Genomic DNA, 15,891 nt, shown 5'->3' with positions numbered 1-15,891 from the left:
AAATACTTATCTCAACCGAATTTCGATATATATAGTCAATTAGGGTAATCATGTCATTTGTTTTTTTAAAAAAAATGTCATATTGGGTAAAAATAGTGTATAATTAACAAAAAAACTTTCATTTTGTCTATCACATTGAAAATTTTCGATGATCATAATGTATTCAAACTCAGATGTGACACAAACCCTTTATTTGAGCCTATTTAAGACCCCTACCCACTAGATTTGTCCTAGAGCCTCTTGATTGCTCTAAGTTCAACCTATTACACAACCTAAAATTAATTTTAAATTAGTTCAAAACTTATTTCTATATTTATAATAAATCATATTTAACTTATGTACAACTTATAAATCCAATTTATTACTAATTAAACTTAGAATTATTACATAGTTGCCAAATTTACATTAGAGGCTCTTTGATTCTTCAAAGTATTATATTATCTGTTTGGGGTAAAATTAGTCGTTTTTCTCTAATTCTCCTTGTGAAGGAAGTACAAGTATAGATTATTCGTCGCCTTCCCTCACCCAAATCCTGCTCACGTGCAGGATATAGGGTATGATGATGATAATAATAACTTATCTCTCAATAAATATGAAAATTCTATAAGCGAACACAGAGGTATTCATTTGAATTGTCAAATCGATTTAAATACGAGTCTTGTGTCCTCATGAAATTTTGCATAATTGTAAAGTCACCTTTAATGTCAAAGTTGGGATCAATTAATAAATCTAATAAATATTAAATTATCAAATCTCTTTTGAAGACCTAAAGCTGAGACTCCAATCGTTGTGTACCTATGAGCTATGGACCAGTTTGTGGAGATACTTGATACTTAGGGAGCGTTTGGTTTGTAAAATTTATATGCAAGAAACGGAATGAATAATGCATTACCGTTACTAAGCGTTTGGTTGGACATCCAAGATAACCTAATCCATTTCTCAGGGGTAATGGTTTCCTTCCATTTGTTACCTCCCATAAACATCCTGTAACAAAAACCATTACCCTCCTCCATCAACAAATTATACTGATTTGCTATTACTTCTTATTTCCTTCTCCTTTTCTCTCTCCTATTTTACTCAAAATTACTTACTGTTTTTTCTCTTAATTTTTCTCAATATAACATTCATTATTAATTCATACATTTTGTATTTAAAAGTAATTGCAAGAATTAGAATAGTTTATACAAAAAAAAAACAAGATGAATAATGAGAAAAAAAACTTCAAATAATATAACTATGAAAGAAGTAAACTCCTTTTAAAATAATGGGTCAAGGAAAATAGGCTTTTAAAGGTCATTTTGAACAAATTAAGAAAAACTGTAATTAAGGCCAACTAATTATAATTTAAATTTTATATATTGCAAATTCATAGCTTCCACTATTAGAGCGCGTATAATTTTACTTCTTAAATATTGCTATCAATTTCATTGTATCATCACATTTCCAGAGCAATTAAAAATTAAACCAAACAAAGGAAATGTAAACAAGTGTTTACTTACATTGTTTTACCAAACAACAAATAACTGCAATCATTACCCTTACTCTTACCCCTTTATATCAATTCCCTTTCCATTACATTTTATATTCTTATACCAAACACCCCTTAGTGTGTTAGAACATGGGGCAAAACAATTAGTGATGATAATCGAAGAGCCTCTAATTCTTCGTTACCTCCGAGGTTCAACAAAGTAGTCTCAAAGACACACGAACCATGGGGCACAAAACAATTAGGATGGTAACTGGCGAGTCCACGTTTACACATTTGAGAGCACCAAATGAAGTTTTACTATCTCAATGACAATAACAAAATCAACCCTTCTTGTATGATACCGACTCACGGTGAGACAACCTCAACACAACCAATAAACTAAAAGTTTTTATTATTGGGCTACTTAACTCAAGTATGAAGCATGTCTTACGGTGACACAGTTTCATACAAGAATTTGTGTAAAAAAATATCTAATACATTTAACTCAAACTCAAAACGTAAAAATTAAGCCCAAGCCCATCCTGCCCCAAAGGGCAAGAGCACATGTGTGTCTACACCTCATACGTGAGCATCTACATAAAACCACTATTAAAACCAACTCGAACAATATATAGAGAGGTAAAGTATACAAACAAAATCGTTCACAAATACTCTTTGAATAGTAATACCAATTGCCTTTCTCGTCGACAATTTTTCTTTCTTGTAATACTCATAGTCATATCATAATTAAATTTAATCTTATCATCCAATCAAATCAAACAATAAAAAAAACTATATGCTAAATATGAATATAGCAAATAAAAAATGAACGACCCTAATATTTTGGGATTAAGGTTCTCGTATTGTGCGTTGTTGCAAATGTGAATATAGCAAAATCATATGATTGAAGGAGTAACAACACAAAGCATTGTTCACAATCAAAAAGGGACAACAAAATAAACATGGACAATGTTGTGTGTTGGCACTTCGTATAGTTACTACTTACTACTTACTACTTACTACTTACTAGTCTACAAAACTATGATCCTCAATGATCCCAGTAAACCTAACAAATCTCAATTCCCTTCCATAACTTTTTGTTGGTTAAAAATAAACATCCACCCAATTTAACAAGATATACCCAAACAATTTGCTATTTTCACAAGGTGTTCACCACAATCCTAAGTTTATGATTTATACTTCTAACTGCTTGTGTTGTAGCTCTCTAATTTTGCATTTTCATATGCACATAACCTACGCTTAACGCTATTCTATCGAAAATCCAAAAGGTCGACCAAAACAAACTTATGGCGTCAAAAGGTTTCCATTCAATAAGAATGATATATATACCTATAACAGGGAACCATGAACAAATGGAAAATGATTTATTATAAGGAAGAAAGTAGTACACCACAGCAATGAAAGGAGATTGATAAAAATTACTATTAGGTTGATAACAATAGCTTAAAACAAGAACACTATCTCATAAAAATCATAAAAACAACTGATATGTCGCTCGCAAAATAGTAGTGACGGAAAAACAAACATGATTGGTACTTGCGCTAAGCATCTACATCTAAATTAAACTGAAAACTAAGCACAATTTTCCGGCTTTCCCAATAGTATCCGTAACCAAAATTTTAAAAAAACTCAATGGATAAACCTTACTCCCATCCACTGGCTGGTGGTACACCGGTAGAAACAATAGGAACTTCAGCAATTGGTTGTGCAACAGGCTCGTCCCATCCATCAGCAGCAACTGAAAACAAGAAATGCACAAGGTTAGCAAATACGAAGGGAAAAACAAGCACACATTTATGTTACTCAGACTCTTTATTTTGCTTCACGTACCCGTATCCGATCCTTAATGCTCGGACATTGGTATGGCATTAGACACTTTATTTTAGGCATAAAATGGAATATTTAGACATATGTGACCTATGGACACGTATCAGTATCCGACATCAAAACCCGAATCCATGTAACATAGGCACACATAAAGAGCACAAAAACCTCGCGGAATGTATTGTCGACATAATTTACTATCCATAGTATCACACAAGTATAACCTTTCATACAAATAAGGAATGTCGATTGTAATGAAACTTCATAGCAAATACTGGAGTAAATGTATCACATGAGAATAAATATTACCTGGTCCTTCGTTCCAATCTGGAGCCACGGGTTGAACTCCAGCCACATCAGGGACCGGTCCCCAATTGGCATCAGTAGATACCCAGTTGGGATCGGTAATAGCACCTCCAGCATAATCAGCTACATAATCTGCCACAGGAGCAGCTTCTTCCTCTTCCTGTTCCTTATTCTCCTCAGGTTCCCTGTAGAAGAAAAGATCAACCTGCATAGAAGAGCCATAAAATTAGGAAGCAACCATTCGGAAGCATAAAAAACAAGAGCAAGTTGCAATCACATATACCATGACATCCCACTTCTGTCCAGGGCGAAGGGTTCCACGCATCTGCAATACCATACGAGCCAAGAGCCAGAACAAGCAACCAATACTGTTCTTTCCTTTGTTGTTAGCCGGGATACCAATGTCTACGTATCCCATAGGAGAATCCGTATCACAGAAAGCAATTGTGGGGATGTTTCCAAGAGAAGCTTCCTTAATAGGCTACACAATACAACATTCACAAAAAATAAATCTCGTCAAACACAATATAGTTCAATAGAAACTTTTAGCTCATTGGCTTCTTATTTTGAGGAGACTGTCTTATAAAAGACGGGTTGTTATTACACAAATTCTTATATCAGACGGTCTCACTGAGAGACATGCCTCATATTTGGCTTAAATAACCCAAAGACTTTTAACTTATGGGCTTCTTATTTTGAGGTCGTCTTATCATGAGAGGTCTTATACAAGATAGGCTGTTATTACACAAATTCTTGAATGAGACGGTTTCAATGAGAGACATGTCTCATACTTGGGTTAAATAGGCCAACAATAGAAACTTTTAGCTCATGGGCTTCTTATTTTGAGGAGACGGTCTTATACCAGACAAGCTGTAATTATTCACATATAAAATCAAAACAAACAAAGACATAATTCATAACCTGATGATCAGTCCTAGGGTCAGTAAGAATCAAGAGACGAGGCTCACTGAAAGAGGTTTGAAGCTGGTTAGTGAAGGTACCAGGAGTGTGCCTTCCAGCAATAGCATGGGCTCCAGTGTATTGAGCAAACTTAAGAACAGCCCTTTGACCATATGGTCTAGCAGATTGAACAATGATATCTTGAGGATTCTCAATTGCTACGATAACCCTAGCAGCCATTTGAAGCTTTTCCCATGTCTTAGCAAGGTTGATGATGTGAATCCCTACAAATATTCATCAATCAACAATGTATTACCTTAAACTAACATATCATTTTGATTTACAATGACCTAATCTTAAATTTGCAATCAGAACAACCAATGAAAAAATTGACCTTTTTAATTTAATTAACGCTTAAATTTAATCAAACCATAAAAATTCTTCGAAACAGCTAACATCTATCAAGCATAAAAAAAAATACCATAAACCCTTTAATTAATATATAAATTATATCAAACACCCACAATATTTCGAAACAGCAAACATGAATCCAGCATAACAAAATACCATGAACCCTTTAAACCAAGCTTATAACAGGGAGATCAATACTATCTAATGGAAAACTCGTTAATTAATGATCCAATTTTCAAGAGTGAAAATAAAAAAAATTAATAATTATTAGCACCAGCAATGAAAAAACTAGTAGCGAAACGATCCAATTTTTGATAATGAGTAAGATATCCAGAAGACAAAAACGAAAAAACCCAGAAAGAAAAAAGAGGTAATACCATCGGAACGGCGCTTGAAGACATAACGCTCCATCTGAAAGTCACAATTTTTGGTGCCAAGATGAACATCAGCAGCCAACATCATCTGAATGTCAGCTTCTTTTTGGGTCAATTGTTTCGCCATGGTTGCTGAAGGTTGAAAGTTGAGTGTCTGAGAGAGGTGGAAGAGAGGAAGGAATGACAGCAGCCCTTTCTTAAGTTTGAGAGAAAACCTAAGTAGGCGTAAACTAAACCCTAGAGAATTTCATATCCATCTGATTTGTACCTATTTAATGCTATTCGGGTCAAGTTTACTTAACGGGCCTTTGTTGCTGTTTGGATTTGGGTTGGAAGAACCCAAATTTGAAACACAAATATATGAAATAGGTTCTGTCTTTGAGAGATCGTCTTTTTGTAAAGACGGCTCTGAAGAGCCTACCCCATATTTCATATTTAGTTAATAGCTTTTATAAAAAAAACTGTTGTCTCTTGATTTTATTCATGCGCGTGCATTTTTTTTTGGAAAATGAAAAGTCTAATGATTAATTGTCTTTTCCCCAAGCAAAATAAAACCTCCATGATAAAGATATCAGATTTTCATCTCCCTTCTTTAACCTTCAACTATGGGGGTGTTTGACAATTGGTTGTAGGTTGTTGGCTTTTTTAGTTGGCTTGTTTGACCAGCTGGAAATGTTGGTTGTTTTTGTTGGCTTTTAAGTTAGTCGAAAAAGCTAGCTGTTTGAGAAGATGTTTGGTATATTTGAGTATTAGCTGTTAGTTGTTTATTAGAGAAAAAATGGGCCAACAAGCCAAATGCCAACCAAAAAGCTAACTTGAGCAGCTTTTTCATTTTTGCTTAAAAACCAGCTTTCAGCTGCTTTAAAAGCCATTTGCCAAATATTTTTTTGGCTATTTGACCAACCAACAAGCCAATAGACAAAAGCCAACAAAAAAGTTAAGAATCAAACTCTCATACCCTCCTTCTACAACCTAAAGATTGGATTTGATGCTTGAATTCGATTGTGGTTCTTTTTTTTTAAAATTAAGTTTCATTAATGGTGGAAAACAATGATGATGAAGAAGACAACAATGTCTACTGTTTGAAAAAGGTAATAAAAGCAATTGTGGTTCTTCAGATTTTTAATTTTTTTTTAAATTAAGCTTCATCAATGGCGGAAAACAGTGATATTGAAGAATAAAACAATGGCTAATTTTTGGAGAAGGATTATAACAATATATATTTAAGATTATAACAACATATATTTAGAGTTATAACAACATATATTTGGGGTTATTATGTAATATTTTTGGTGTTAAAACATATATTTGGGGTAATAACATAATATATTTAGGGTTATAACATAATATATTTCGAGTTATAACATGATATTTTTGGGGTTATAACAACGTATATTTGGGGTTATAACATGATATATTTTGTGTTATAACAACATATGTTTGAGGTTATACCATAATATATTTGGTGTTAAAACAACATATATTTAGGGTTATACATCCAACTACTTTGGTTATACATTTCTAATAATTTTTCGATATAATACAAATTTTATTAAATTATAAATCTAACTACTATAATTTGACAATAATATCGAAGAAAAATGGAAATCATTATAATACTAATTGTATAGTATTGTAATACCAAAAGAGTAGTATTATAATATCAACTGCGTCCTATTTTCAAAAACAATAGTCAAATATATCAACTTAATAATTTAATACTTAAGAAGTATTGAACTACAAACAGTAAAAGGGTGTTAAAATATAAACTAAAACTTGTATATATGTTCTTGTCAAAACTACAATATAAACCAAAGGCTTCATCTTGAGCAATCCTTCAAATGAATATCTGTAACATCCTCGCTTTGTTTGGGAGTTAGCTTCACGATCTCTTTTCCATTGGTGTGAAATAAATGAGGTTTGCGGTTTGTGTATATGTTCTTATTTTTATTACCTTTCTCAGCAAGTAGCCATTGTTGCTTTCTTCAATATCACTGTTTTTCCATTATTGATGAAGCTTAATTTTTTAAAAAAAAAATTAGAAGAACCTTAATTGCTTTTATTACCTTCCTCTAAACAGTAGACATTGTTGTCTTCTTCAACATCACTATTTTCACCATTGATGAAGCTTAATTTAATAAAAAAAAATAAAAATAAGATTGTAATTCCAAGTAATATATAACACAATTATCCCCAAAAAAATGAAAATAAATGCTTTAAAAACAAAAATGGTGAAGATGAAGCATAAATACATATCTTTGATGGTCTTGCATATGTTGAAGAAGATAAACAAAGAATAAAGGACAATGGAGTTTGAGAGAGGAAGATGAAGATTGAAAACCACAAATGGAGTTTGACAGAAAAATGATAAGTGATTTATGTCAAGAAAGAGTAAAATGAAAACTGAAATGGAAGTTGAACAGTTAAAAGGAGATTAAAGCGCATGTTTAGAAAGTTGTGTTAGTTATTTTATTTTTTTTAAATTAAAAAACTGGGCCAGCCCAAACTTGAGACGTCTCTTGTAGAGACGGTCTCAAGTAAGAATTTGTGTATATGAAATCATACAATCTAATAAAAAGATTGTAAAATTCTACATGACATTCTCATAGTGATTTGCCATATTAAATAATATTTACCAAAATTAACATCAGTTTATTCCTTAATATATGAGTTGCATTTCACAATCATATACAATCTAATAAAAAGACTGTAAAACTCCACAATGCATTCTCGTAGTTATTTGCCATACTAAATAATATTTATCAAAGTTAATAACAATTTATTCCATAATATGCGAGTTGTATTTCAAAAAATATTTTGAGAATTACAAAAAATACAATCTAATAAAAATACTGTAAAACTCCACATGGCATTCTTATAGTTATTTGCCATATTGAATAATATTTATTAAAGTTAACATCAATTTATTCCTTAATATGTGAGTTGTATTTCAAATATTATTTTGAGAATGACAAAGAATCACTATGATAATGTTGTTAGAAGATTATTCATATTTGTATTAAAATGTATGAAAACTTTAATTAATACTTATCATACAATCAGATTTTTTTCATTGAAGCACTATATATTCTAAAATTTTATATCTATTTTATAAGAAATGTTATAGTATTATTCTGATAACATGTAATTTCATATATATTTAAAATTTATATTTATATATAAATTTACACTAACAACTTCGTATATTGCACGAATTTCTAAACTAATACTTTATATTAATATACTTCCTCCACTATGAAATACGCAAAAACTTGGTTGAGACAGTCTCATTATGAGACCGTCAATTTGGGCAGGCACAAATTTGCGCGTGTAGTAATCTCACATGCTTTTCCCTGTTTTTTTCATTTTTGGGCATTTTGCAATTTATACCTTAAAAGGTATCAATTTCAACTTAAAGTACACCATAAACAAATCAAGTAAAAATAAAAAATTTCAATTTTAACCTATAAGTGATCAATTTTGACGTTAAACTAATCAATTTCTACCTAAATATGGTTCTGTTTTCACAATTTCAGAACGTAGTTTATAAAATGGTACTATTCTATCATTTTTATGGATGAATTTCAAACAACAAATGAATGGTCAATAACACTATTAATAATAGTATTAAACAAGTACTCTTATTAAATGCAACATGATGGTTCTAATGGAACATAAGATTACTTGTACTCTTTAATCATCGATCAATAATAGTGATATTACTCTTTCCTCAACAGTTTATACTCGTAATAGACTTGGAAATAAATTTGTAGGTGTATTGTTTGCTCACCCTTGATGTGAAGGCGGAGAAAGTGTCGATCTCGTGTTATGTTTTGCCAAATGATTCAATGAATGCTCTTGGAAATGATCAAGAGTTCATGGCTGGTTTGTTATAAAAATTTCAATTTTGATCTAAAAATGATCAATTCAGACCTTAAAATGATCCATTAAGTGAATGCTTTTTGGAAATGATCAAAAGTTCATGGCTCTTTTCTAACAAAAAATTTCAATTTTGAGCTAAAAATGATCGATTGAATAATCAATTTTGACCTTAAAGGTATCAATTATGACCTTAAAAGTATTAATTATGACCTTAAATAGATCAAGTACTGAGCGCATATTGAGAAAAATATTTTCGGGTTGATTGGGCTATCTGTCTCATACTGAGGCAGTCTTGCGCAAGTCCAGCTAAATGAAATATTTGTTGCGTTACGCTTATTAGTACTATTTATCGTTCTAATTTATTTTATTTATCATCAAGTCTTGTGAAAGACCGCCTTATCGTCAGACCAATAGTTCAATCAGCCCAATTATAAATTTACAATACGCGATCTCTAATAAAATAATTTAAGGTCATAATTGATACCTTTAAGATCAAAATTGATTAACTAATCACTTATAATTTATAACTTGAAGGGTAGAATTGACCTCTTTAAGATTATAATTGATCTTGTTAATGTTATTTTGAACTCGTTTAACATTATAAATTATATAATTGATCGCTTTACAAGTGATGATTTATAATTTAGTACTATAATAAGCTTTAAATTTATCACTTTAAAGTTTTAATTGATCTTTTTTAAACTTGTTAGTTATCAAGTTAAAGTTGTCCACTCTAATGTTATAATTGATTACTTTATATTATTATATATAATTATTCACTTTAAGGTCTAAATTTATCACTTTAACGTCGAATTTAAAGACTTTACAAAATCGTAATTGATCAGTTTGAGGTTATAAACTTGTACTTGTAAATAGAAATAAATCACTTTAATTTCAGAATTGATCACTTTTAAGTTAAAATTGATTTTTTTTTTTTTTCATTGATTTCTTTAAAGTTTATTTTAAGTAGAAATTGATCACTTTAATGTCAAAATTAATGTTTTTATGGTCAAAAGTGATTTTTTTTATTTTTGAGTTTTGGGCCACCCTATTAGTAACCGTCTCACTAGGAGGCCGTCACTTACAAGTGTTCATGTTTATACATGGCGCCTAATATAATGTGCAAGAAAAAAGTTAAATGTTTTGGGCTAGCCCATTAGTAACCGTTTTTTGAAAAATAAGTACCTATTTTGACTAGATTTTCAAAAGAGTTATCCCATAAGGCTAATCACGACGTCTATTTTTTGAAAAAATATCGTTATGAAACGTTTGTATGCTACAACACCTCTTCTAAGAGATCGTCTTTATAAAAGTGCAAACCTAAAAACTGTTTGCGCATTTGACCCTATTTGGAGTTGTTGTTATAACCTATTGAAGTTGAGTTATAACCTATTGAAGTTGGTATTATAACCTTTTAAAATTGGTATTTGGAGTTGGTGTTATAACCTATTAAAGTTGGTATTTGGAGTTAGTATTATAACCTATTTAGAGTTGGTGTTATAATCTATTAAAATTAGTATTTTAACCTATTAGAGTTGGTAGTATAACCTATTAAAGTTGGCATTTTAACTAATTATAACCTATTATAACTTATTATAAGCTATTAGAGTTGGTATTATAACCAACTTTAATAGGTCATAATACCAACTCTAATAGGTTATAACACCAACTCCAAATACGTTATAATACCAACTTCAAATACTAACTTTAATGGGTTATAACACCAACTCCAAATACCAACTTTAATAGGTTATAATACCAACTCTAATAAGTTATGAGTTGGTATTATAACCTATTAAAGTTGGCCTGAATGGTGTAGACTTTGATGCTTTGGTGGCTGTAATTCGCAAAAAATAAACTTTGAGGTTGTAATTCGCAAAAGCCCTGAACTTGAAGGTTGTAATTCGCAAATTACTCTATTTAGAAATAAGTTCTTATCTATATATTTTGAGATGTAGTTTTTTTGGTAATATGTACTTGAATTATGTTGATGCAATCAACTAATTATGATTTGTTATATTTATTGATCCAATATAGGTGTGAAATATTTGCATAAATAAATATATTAATTTTAAAAAATAGTTAAAAACCTAAAAACAATAGACCAAACCAAATCAGAATGTTGTTGAATGGTCTGGTCCGATAAAGTCTGATCTAGAGGTTTTAACGGTCTGATCTAATCTAAAAAATTTTCAGACCGAAATTTTAAGCTAGTATATTTTAATGTCAAATCAGACCAAATTAAACCATGTGTACCCCTACATACTTTTTACTAAAAGGTTATCCCTTATTTATATTTTTAACCCTTAAAATTTACATAGTTCTTTCATATTGATGTTACCCTTTCCTTATTGTTATCCTTTTCTTTTTTACTAAACCCATTTACTATCTTTATGATTTTCAACAATAATAATTATTACTTCTTTTTTGAAAAGATAATAATTATTACTTATTCTAATAAAAATTATTATTCATGAAATTTTATTTTCAATGGTTTCTCACATATTCTGAGTAGGAAGAAAACTAGAGAATAAAAGAAGTATATAGTATTTTTTTGTGTGTTGGTCTTTAAACAATTATAAAAAGATTTTTCCAAAATTAAATTCATTAAAATATATTTATATTTGAAATAATTATGAAAAGAACCACCAAAATGGAAGATCTTTGGGATAAATTTCATTAGATGTGTGTCTTTGTAGGTTCCAAACTGTTTAATCTTCCTCAAAATTTGTTTCATTAAATATTGCATATATGCTTAAATTAATTAATTGGAAAATTTTATTTATTGATAATTAAGACATAAATTAGTAAAGGAGCTTATGAAATGATTATGTGACAAAGCTCAAAGAAGATCTCATTTATCATTTTCCAACTTCTTTATTAAGTTGTAACATTGTTGTTTAAGACTTAATAAAAACGCTACGTATAAATAAAGCAGTTAGTGAAATGACGACATTTAACAAAGTTATAAAAAGTTGTCATTTTATATTTTTCAACTCTTTTGTTGAAATGGTATGATGCTAAATCCGTTAATCTCAATGGCATAGGTCACAATCATACTTTTTTTTCCGCAAAAAGTCCTAAAAATAAAAAAAACATTCTTTATTCCATTTTTATCAATGTTAATATTTTATAAACAATATATTTTAAAATATAATATCAATTTGGGTTATTTATAAACCTTAGTAATGAACTAATAATTGAAAATTAACATAAAAATTTCAAACCCCATCCTCGCAAGCTCCACCAAATTGAATAATAATGATTACTTATGTGGCAAATAAAGTTACTACTACAAGCCATCTATTTTTGAGTAATTTACTATTTTTTTTTAAAAAAAAAACTTATTTTCTCTCGAGTTGAGGGACTCTTTAGTCGCGCTCTCGCTTCTTTGTGAATATAAGTTGCCGCCGTTCTTCCTTCTCCAGATCCTGCTCATGGTTTTTCTATTGTCGGAATACACTGGATATGATGATGAAGAAAAATATTTTATAATTCCTCATTAATTGAGATATACAAGATTAGCTTGTAATTTTATGGACATACTCTCATAATTTTATGGACATACTCTCAATTGCAATTTTGAAACTTTTAGAGTTTAAATGAGCATGTTCCATAAAATTATCATCAACTTCAAGTATTGTATGAGACCGTCTCACCTTAAGACGGGTCCATATAAACAACTCATTAATAAAAAATATTAAAAAAAACAATGAAATCCTAATTCATGCAAAAGTAGTTTTTTTAAAAATAATTTGAGCTGATCTAATTAAAGCTCACGGTGAGATGACCTCAATAAAGAATTAGTGTAATATTATACTCTATTACTAATATAAAATATTATTATTTGCTCCCTTAGTATGCTTAAGAAATACTCCTAGGAAATGAGGTATGCATCTTTGTGAGATACTTATAGGTGTGGTGAAGTTTGTTTGTTGTATATTGGTTGTATAAGGGTGGTGACATATAGAACAAAGAATTTGGGTGATATTTCTTTTTCCTTTTTGCTAAAATTTGAGTAAAAAAAGAGCAATGTTCACTTGGATAATACAAATGAATGTTGAATTGCTTTAATTGTTTATAGAGAGATTCATGAGTTATTGGCCTATGAAGTGATTCATGATTGAAGACCTTTGGCGATTATATGGTGATTATATGATTATATGGTATATAGTTTACTAGTGGTAATTGATTTTCATAGTAAGGATTTTCATTCATAAATATGTACATTCACTAGAATCATCTTCACATCAACAAAAAGTGGGAGATACTAATGTAACAAGAAGTTAATAAGTATAAAATATGTTCGATTGCATCACTTGATTGAACAATAAGATGTTTCTGCACCAAGCCTTATCATTTCACGATCATGATAAAAGTCGGGATTGTTCAAATAGAGGAAATTTTTGCGAATGATTTCAATTTTTGTTGATGTTATGAATGGTATCATGAATAGTGTGACTTGAGTGCACAATTGATGTGTGCATTTATGTGTGACTCTTGGGTTAGAATCCAATGAGTGTGTTAATATGGGTGTATTAAGTTGAGTCTTGATGATTGTGGTTTATGATGGTGATTAAAAGTATGGATTAATGAGGTAATGAAGTGTGAGTTATTCATGGAAGTTATGGGACTTAATGAAGAAGTGCAAAGGTTTAATTCAAGATGCTCAACTATGCAAGTCAAGCAATGCTGTCAGAAGCCTTCTGAAGTGTCGCTCGACCAGCTCGCTCGATCAAGCGAGCTTCAGGGTGGGTCGAGCAAGCAGACAGATTGTAACCAGAAACTTCCTGTAGCCCGCTCGACCGAGCGAGCCCCTGTTTTGGTCGAGCGATGTCTCTAATACTCCTAGGATGCTGTTTTTAACTCTTCAAGTACATGGGGCTGTTTCATTATCATTTATTCATAGCTTTAATGAACTTAATGGTACTTAGTGTGGTCTCTCCTATAAATAGAGAGCTCTCATACACACATAAAAAATCATCAAACACAACCCCTAAGCCAAACACGTAGCCTATTGATTTATCTCTTACTCAATTGTAATACTTCACTTGTAAGAGTATTTTATACTCCTTCGATATAATATAAACAGAAACTACACACAACGGAGGACGTAGCCATCATTGGGTGACCCTCCTTAAATCTTTGTGTCTCTTTGCAAGCTTTACATTTTCAAACATTGTTTAGTTCATCGTTTTTGTATCGTTCATCAAAGTTCTTAACTTCGTATCGATCTTGGCAATTATTTCACTTGATTACAATGAAGATATACATAAAGTTGTCTGGAGTAATGCTCCTGAAAATCAAAAAATGGTTTTCTCTCGTGTTCAAAAGGATCTACTCATCTACAGATTGCTACTGCAAAAGAAACGACAAAAACTATCATTAAAAAACTTAATAACGATGTGTTTGGTATTTAGTTGATGTGTTTCAGCATATATTTAAGAAAGAGCAAATGACAATTATTTTACGTTTTGTTAATAAAGAAGGGGATGCAATCAAAAGAAAAGTGATAGGATTATCACAAAAAGGAGGAGGATGATGATGAATCAGCAAGAGCTTAACGGTCCGTTTGGTAGGCAGTAATAAACGATGATAATGGGAATGAAAAATTAGTATAATGTTAGTTGAAAAATCTCTTGGCTACCTTGATGACCATGCTTGTCCAACTTCAATCATCTCATTTTCTGCATAAAATTCATTCCAATACATTATCACTGGGAGAGGTGGTAATGAAAATTTGTGATCAAAGTTTCATTATCATGGGAATGATATGAACTTTTGATGAAATTTTATACTATAAATTATTCTCATTACCATAATTTAATACTATAAGTTATAAACCATGGTACACACTCCACAAACATGTTACAACATACATTTATAAGGGTATATTTGAATGCTTTGATGAATTTCAAATATATTATTTCGGATTAGATTAATTTGGATTACTATATGTATATTCTTAGCAATCTGATTTGATATTTGTACGCGGATAATTTCAGGTAGGGTCAATTCGAGTTGAGTCTTAATTAGTTTCAATTAATCAATCAAATTTAAACAAGTCTAATTATTCACCGTTAGTCTAGATTGGAGAAAGACTTAGATAACCTTTTTAGAAAAGATCTGTGTTGCAAGTTGATGTGAAGCTGTAAGTCCCCAAGTTGGAATTGGAAGTAAGAGCAAGTTAGTGTTTAATTGCAGATTGCCAAAACTGGAATGAGGTCACTGGACCCGTTTTATCACGGCCTTTACTTGCTACACTTTTCTGTTTTTCGGGCTGTTAAACTAACGGCGCCCACCTTTTCCAAATTTTAGCATTGATTATCAGATTAATTTTGGGTTTGATATTTTAAGTCGATTTGAAATCAAGTCTTGTAATTTTTTATATACTTTAAAATTATTTTAAAGCCGAGTTAACTTGAATTCTGTTATAATCTCAAATAAAAATATGATAAAAATTATTAAAAAATGCTATAAAGTGGTAATAAAAATATTTTATGTGAAGTGAAAGTGGGATAAATGTGTGGATAAGATAAACAACTAATCTAAACGTGTGGATGGAAATTAAAAAAGAATGTGAGTGATGAATAAAAATAAAAATGTGGCAAATTCAATTGAAGAATAAATTTTTTAGAGCTCTTTTTAATTTATTTCCAAACCATTTAAACTATTTTTGGGATTACCCTCATTAATGATAGAATA

The 15,891-nt window shown here is 30.5% G+C and overlaps 1 protein-coding gene across 1 annotated transcript; it reads right to left on the bottom strand.

Moving 5' to 3' along the window:
- Positions 1 to 2,887: 2,887 nt before the first annotated feature.
- Positions 2,888 to 5,550, bottom strand: LOC130827267 (40S ribosomal protein SA-like). Its single transcript, XM_057692936.1, has 5 exons — positions 5,308 to 5,550; positions 4,541 to 4,803; positions 3,903 to 4,100; positions 3,623 to 3,824; positions 2,888 to 3,227 (listed from the first exon to the last, which is right to left on the bottom strand). Exons 1-5 carry the CDS (start codon positions 5,429 to 5,431, stop codon positions 3,133 to 3,135), a joined length of 882 nt encoding a protein of 293 aa, XP_057548919.1. The 5' UTR covers positions 5,432 to 5,550; the 3' UTR covers positions 2,888 to 3,132.
- Between the last annotated feature and the right edge of the window lie 10,341 nt (positions 5,551 to 15,891).

Source organism: Amaranthus tricolor, chromosome 11 (assembly GCF_026212465.1).
Source record: "Amaranthus tricolor cultivar Red isolate AtriRed21 chromosome 11, ASM2621246v1, whole genome shotgun sequence".
Taxonomy (NCBI): domain Eukaryota; kingdom Viridiplantae; phylum Streptophyta; class Magnoliopsida; order Caryophyllales; family Amaranthaceae; genus Amaranthus; species Amaranthus tricolor.
This window is presented reverse-complemented; position numbering and strand designations above follow the sequence as displayed.

What these genes read in the sequence shown, in the direction of transcription:
- LOC130827267 (XM_057692936.1), bottom strand. Translation starts at nt 5,431, where the DNA reads ATGGCGAAACAATTGACCCAAAAAGAAGCTGACATTCAGATGATGTTG. An exon ending in CTTCAAGCGCCGTTCCGATG is followed by an intron (nt 4,804 to 5,307) that starts GTATTACCTCTT and finishes GAATATTTGTAG; the next exon opens with GGATTCACATCATCAACCTT. An exon ending in ACCCTAGGACTGATCATCAG is followed by an intron (nt 4,101 to 4,540) that starts GTTATGAATTAT and finishes TGTATTGTGTAG; the next exon opens with CCTATTAAGGAAGCTTCTCT.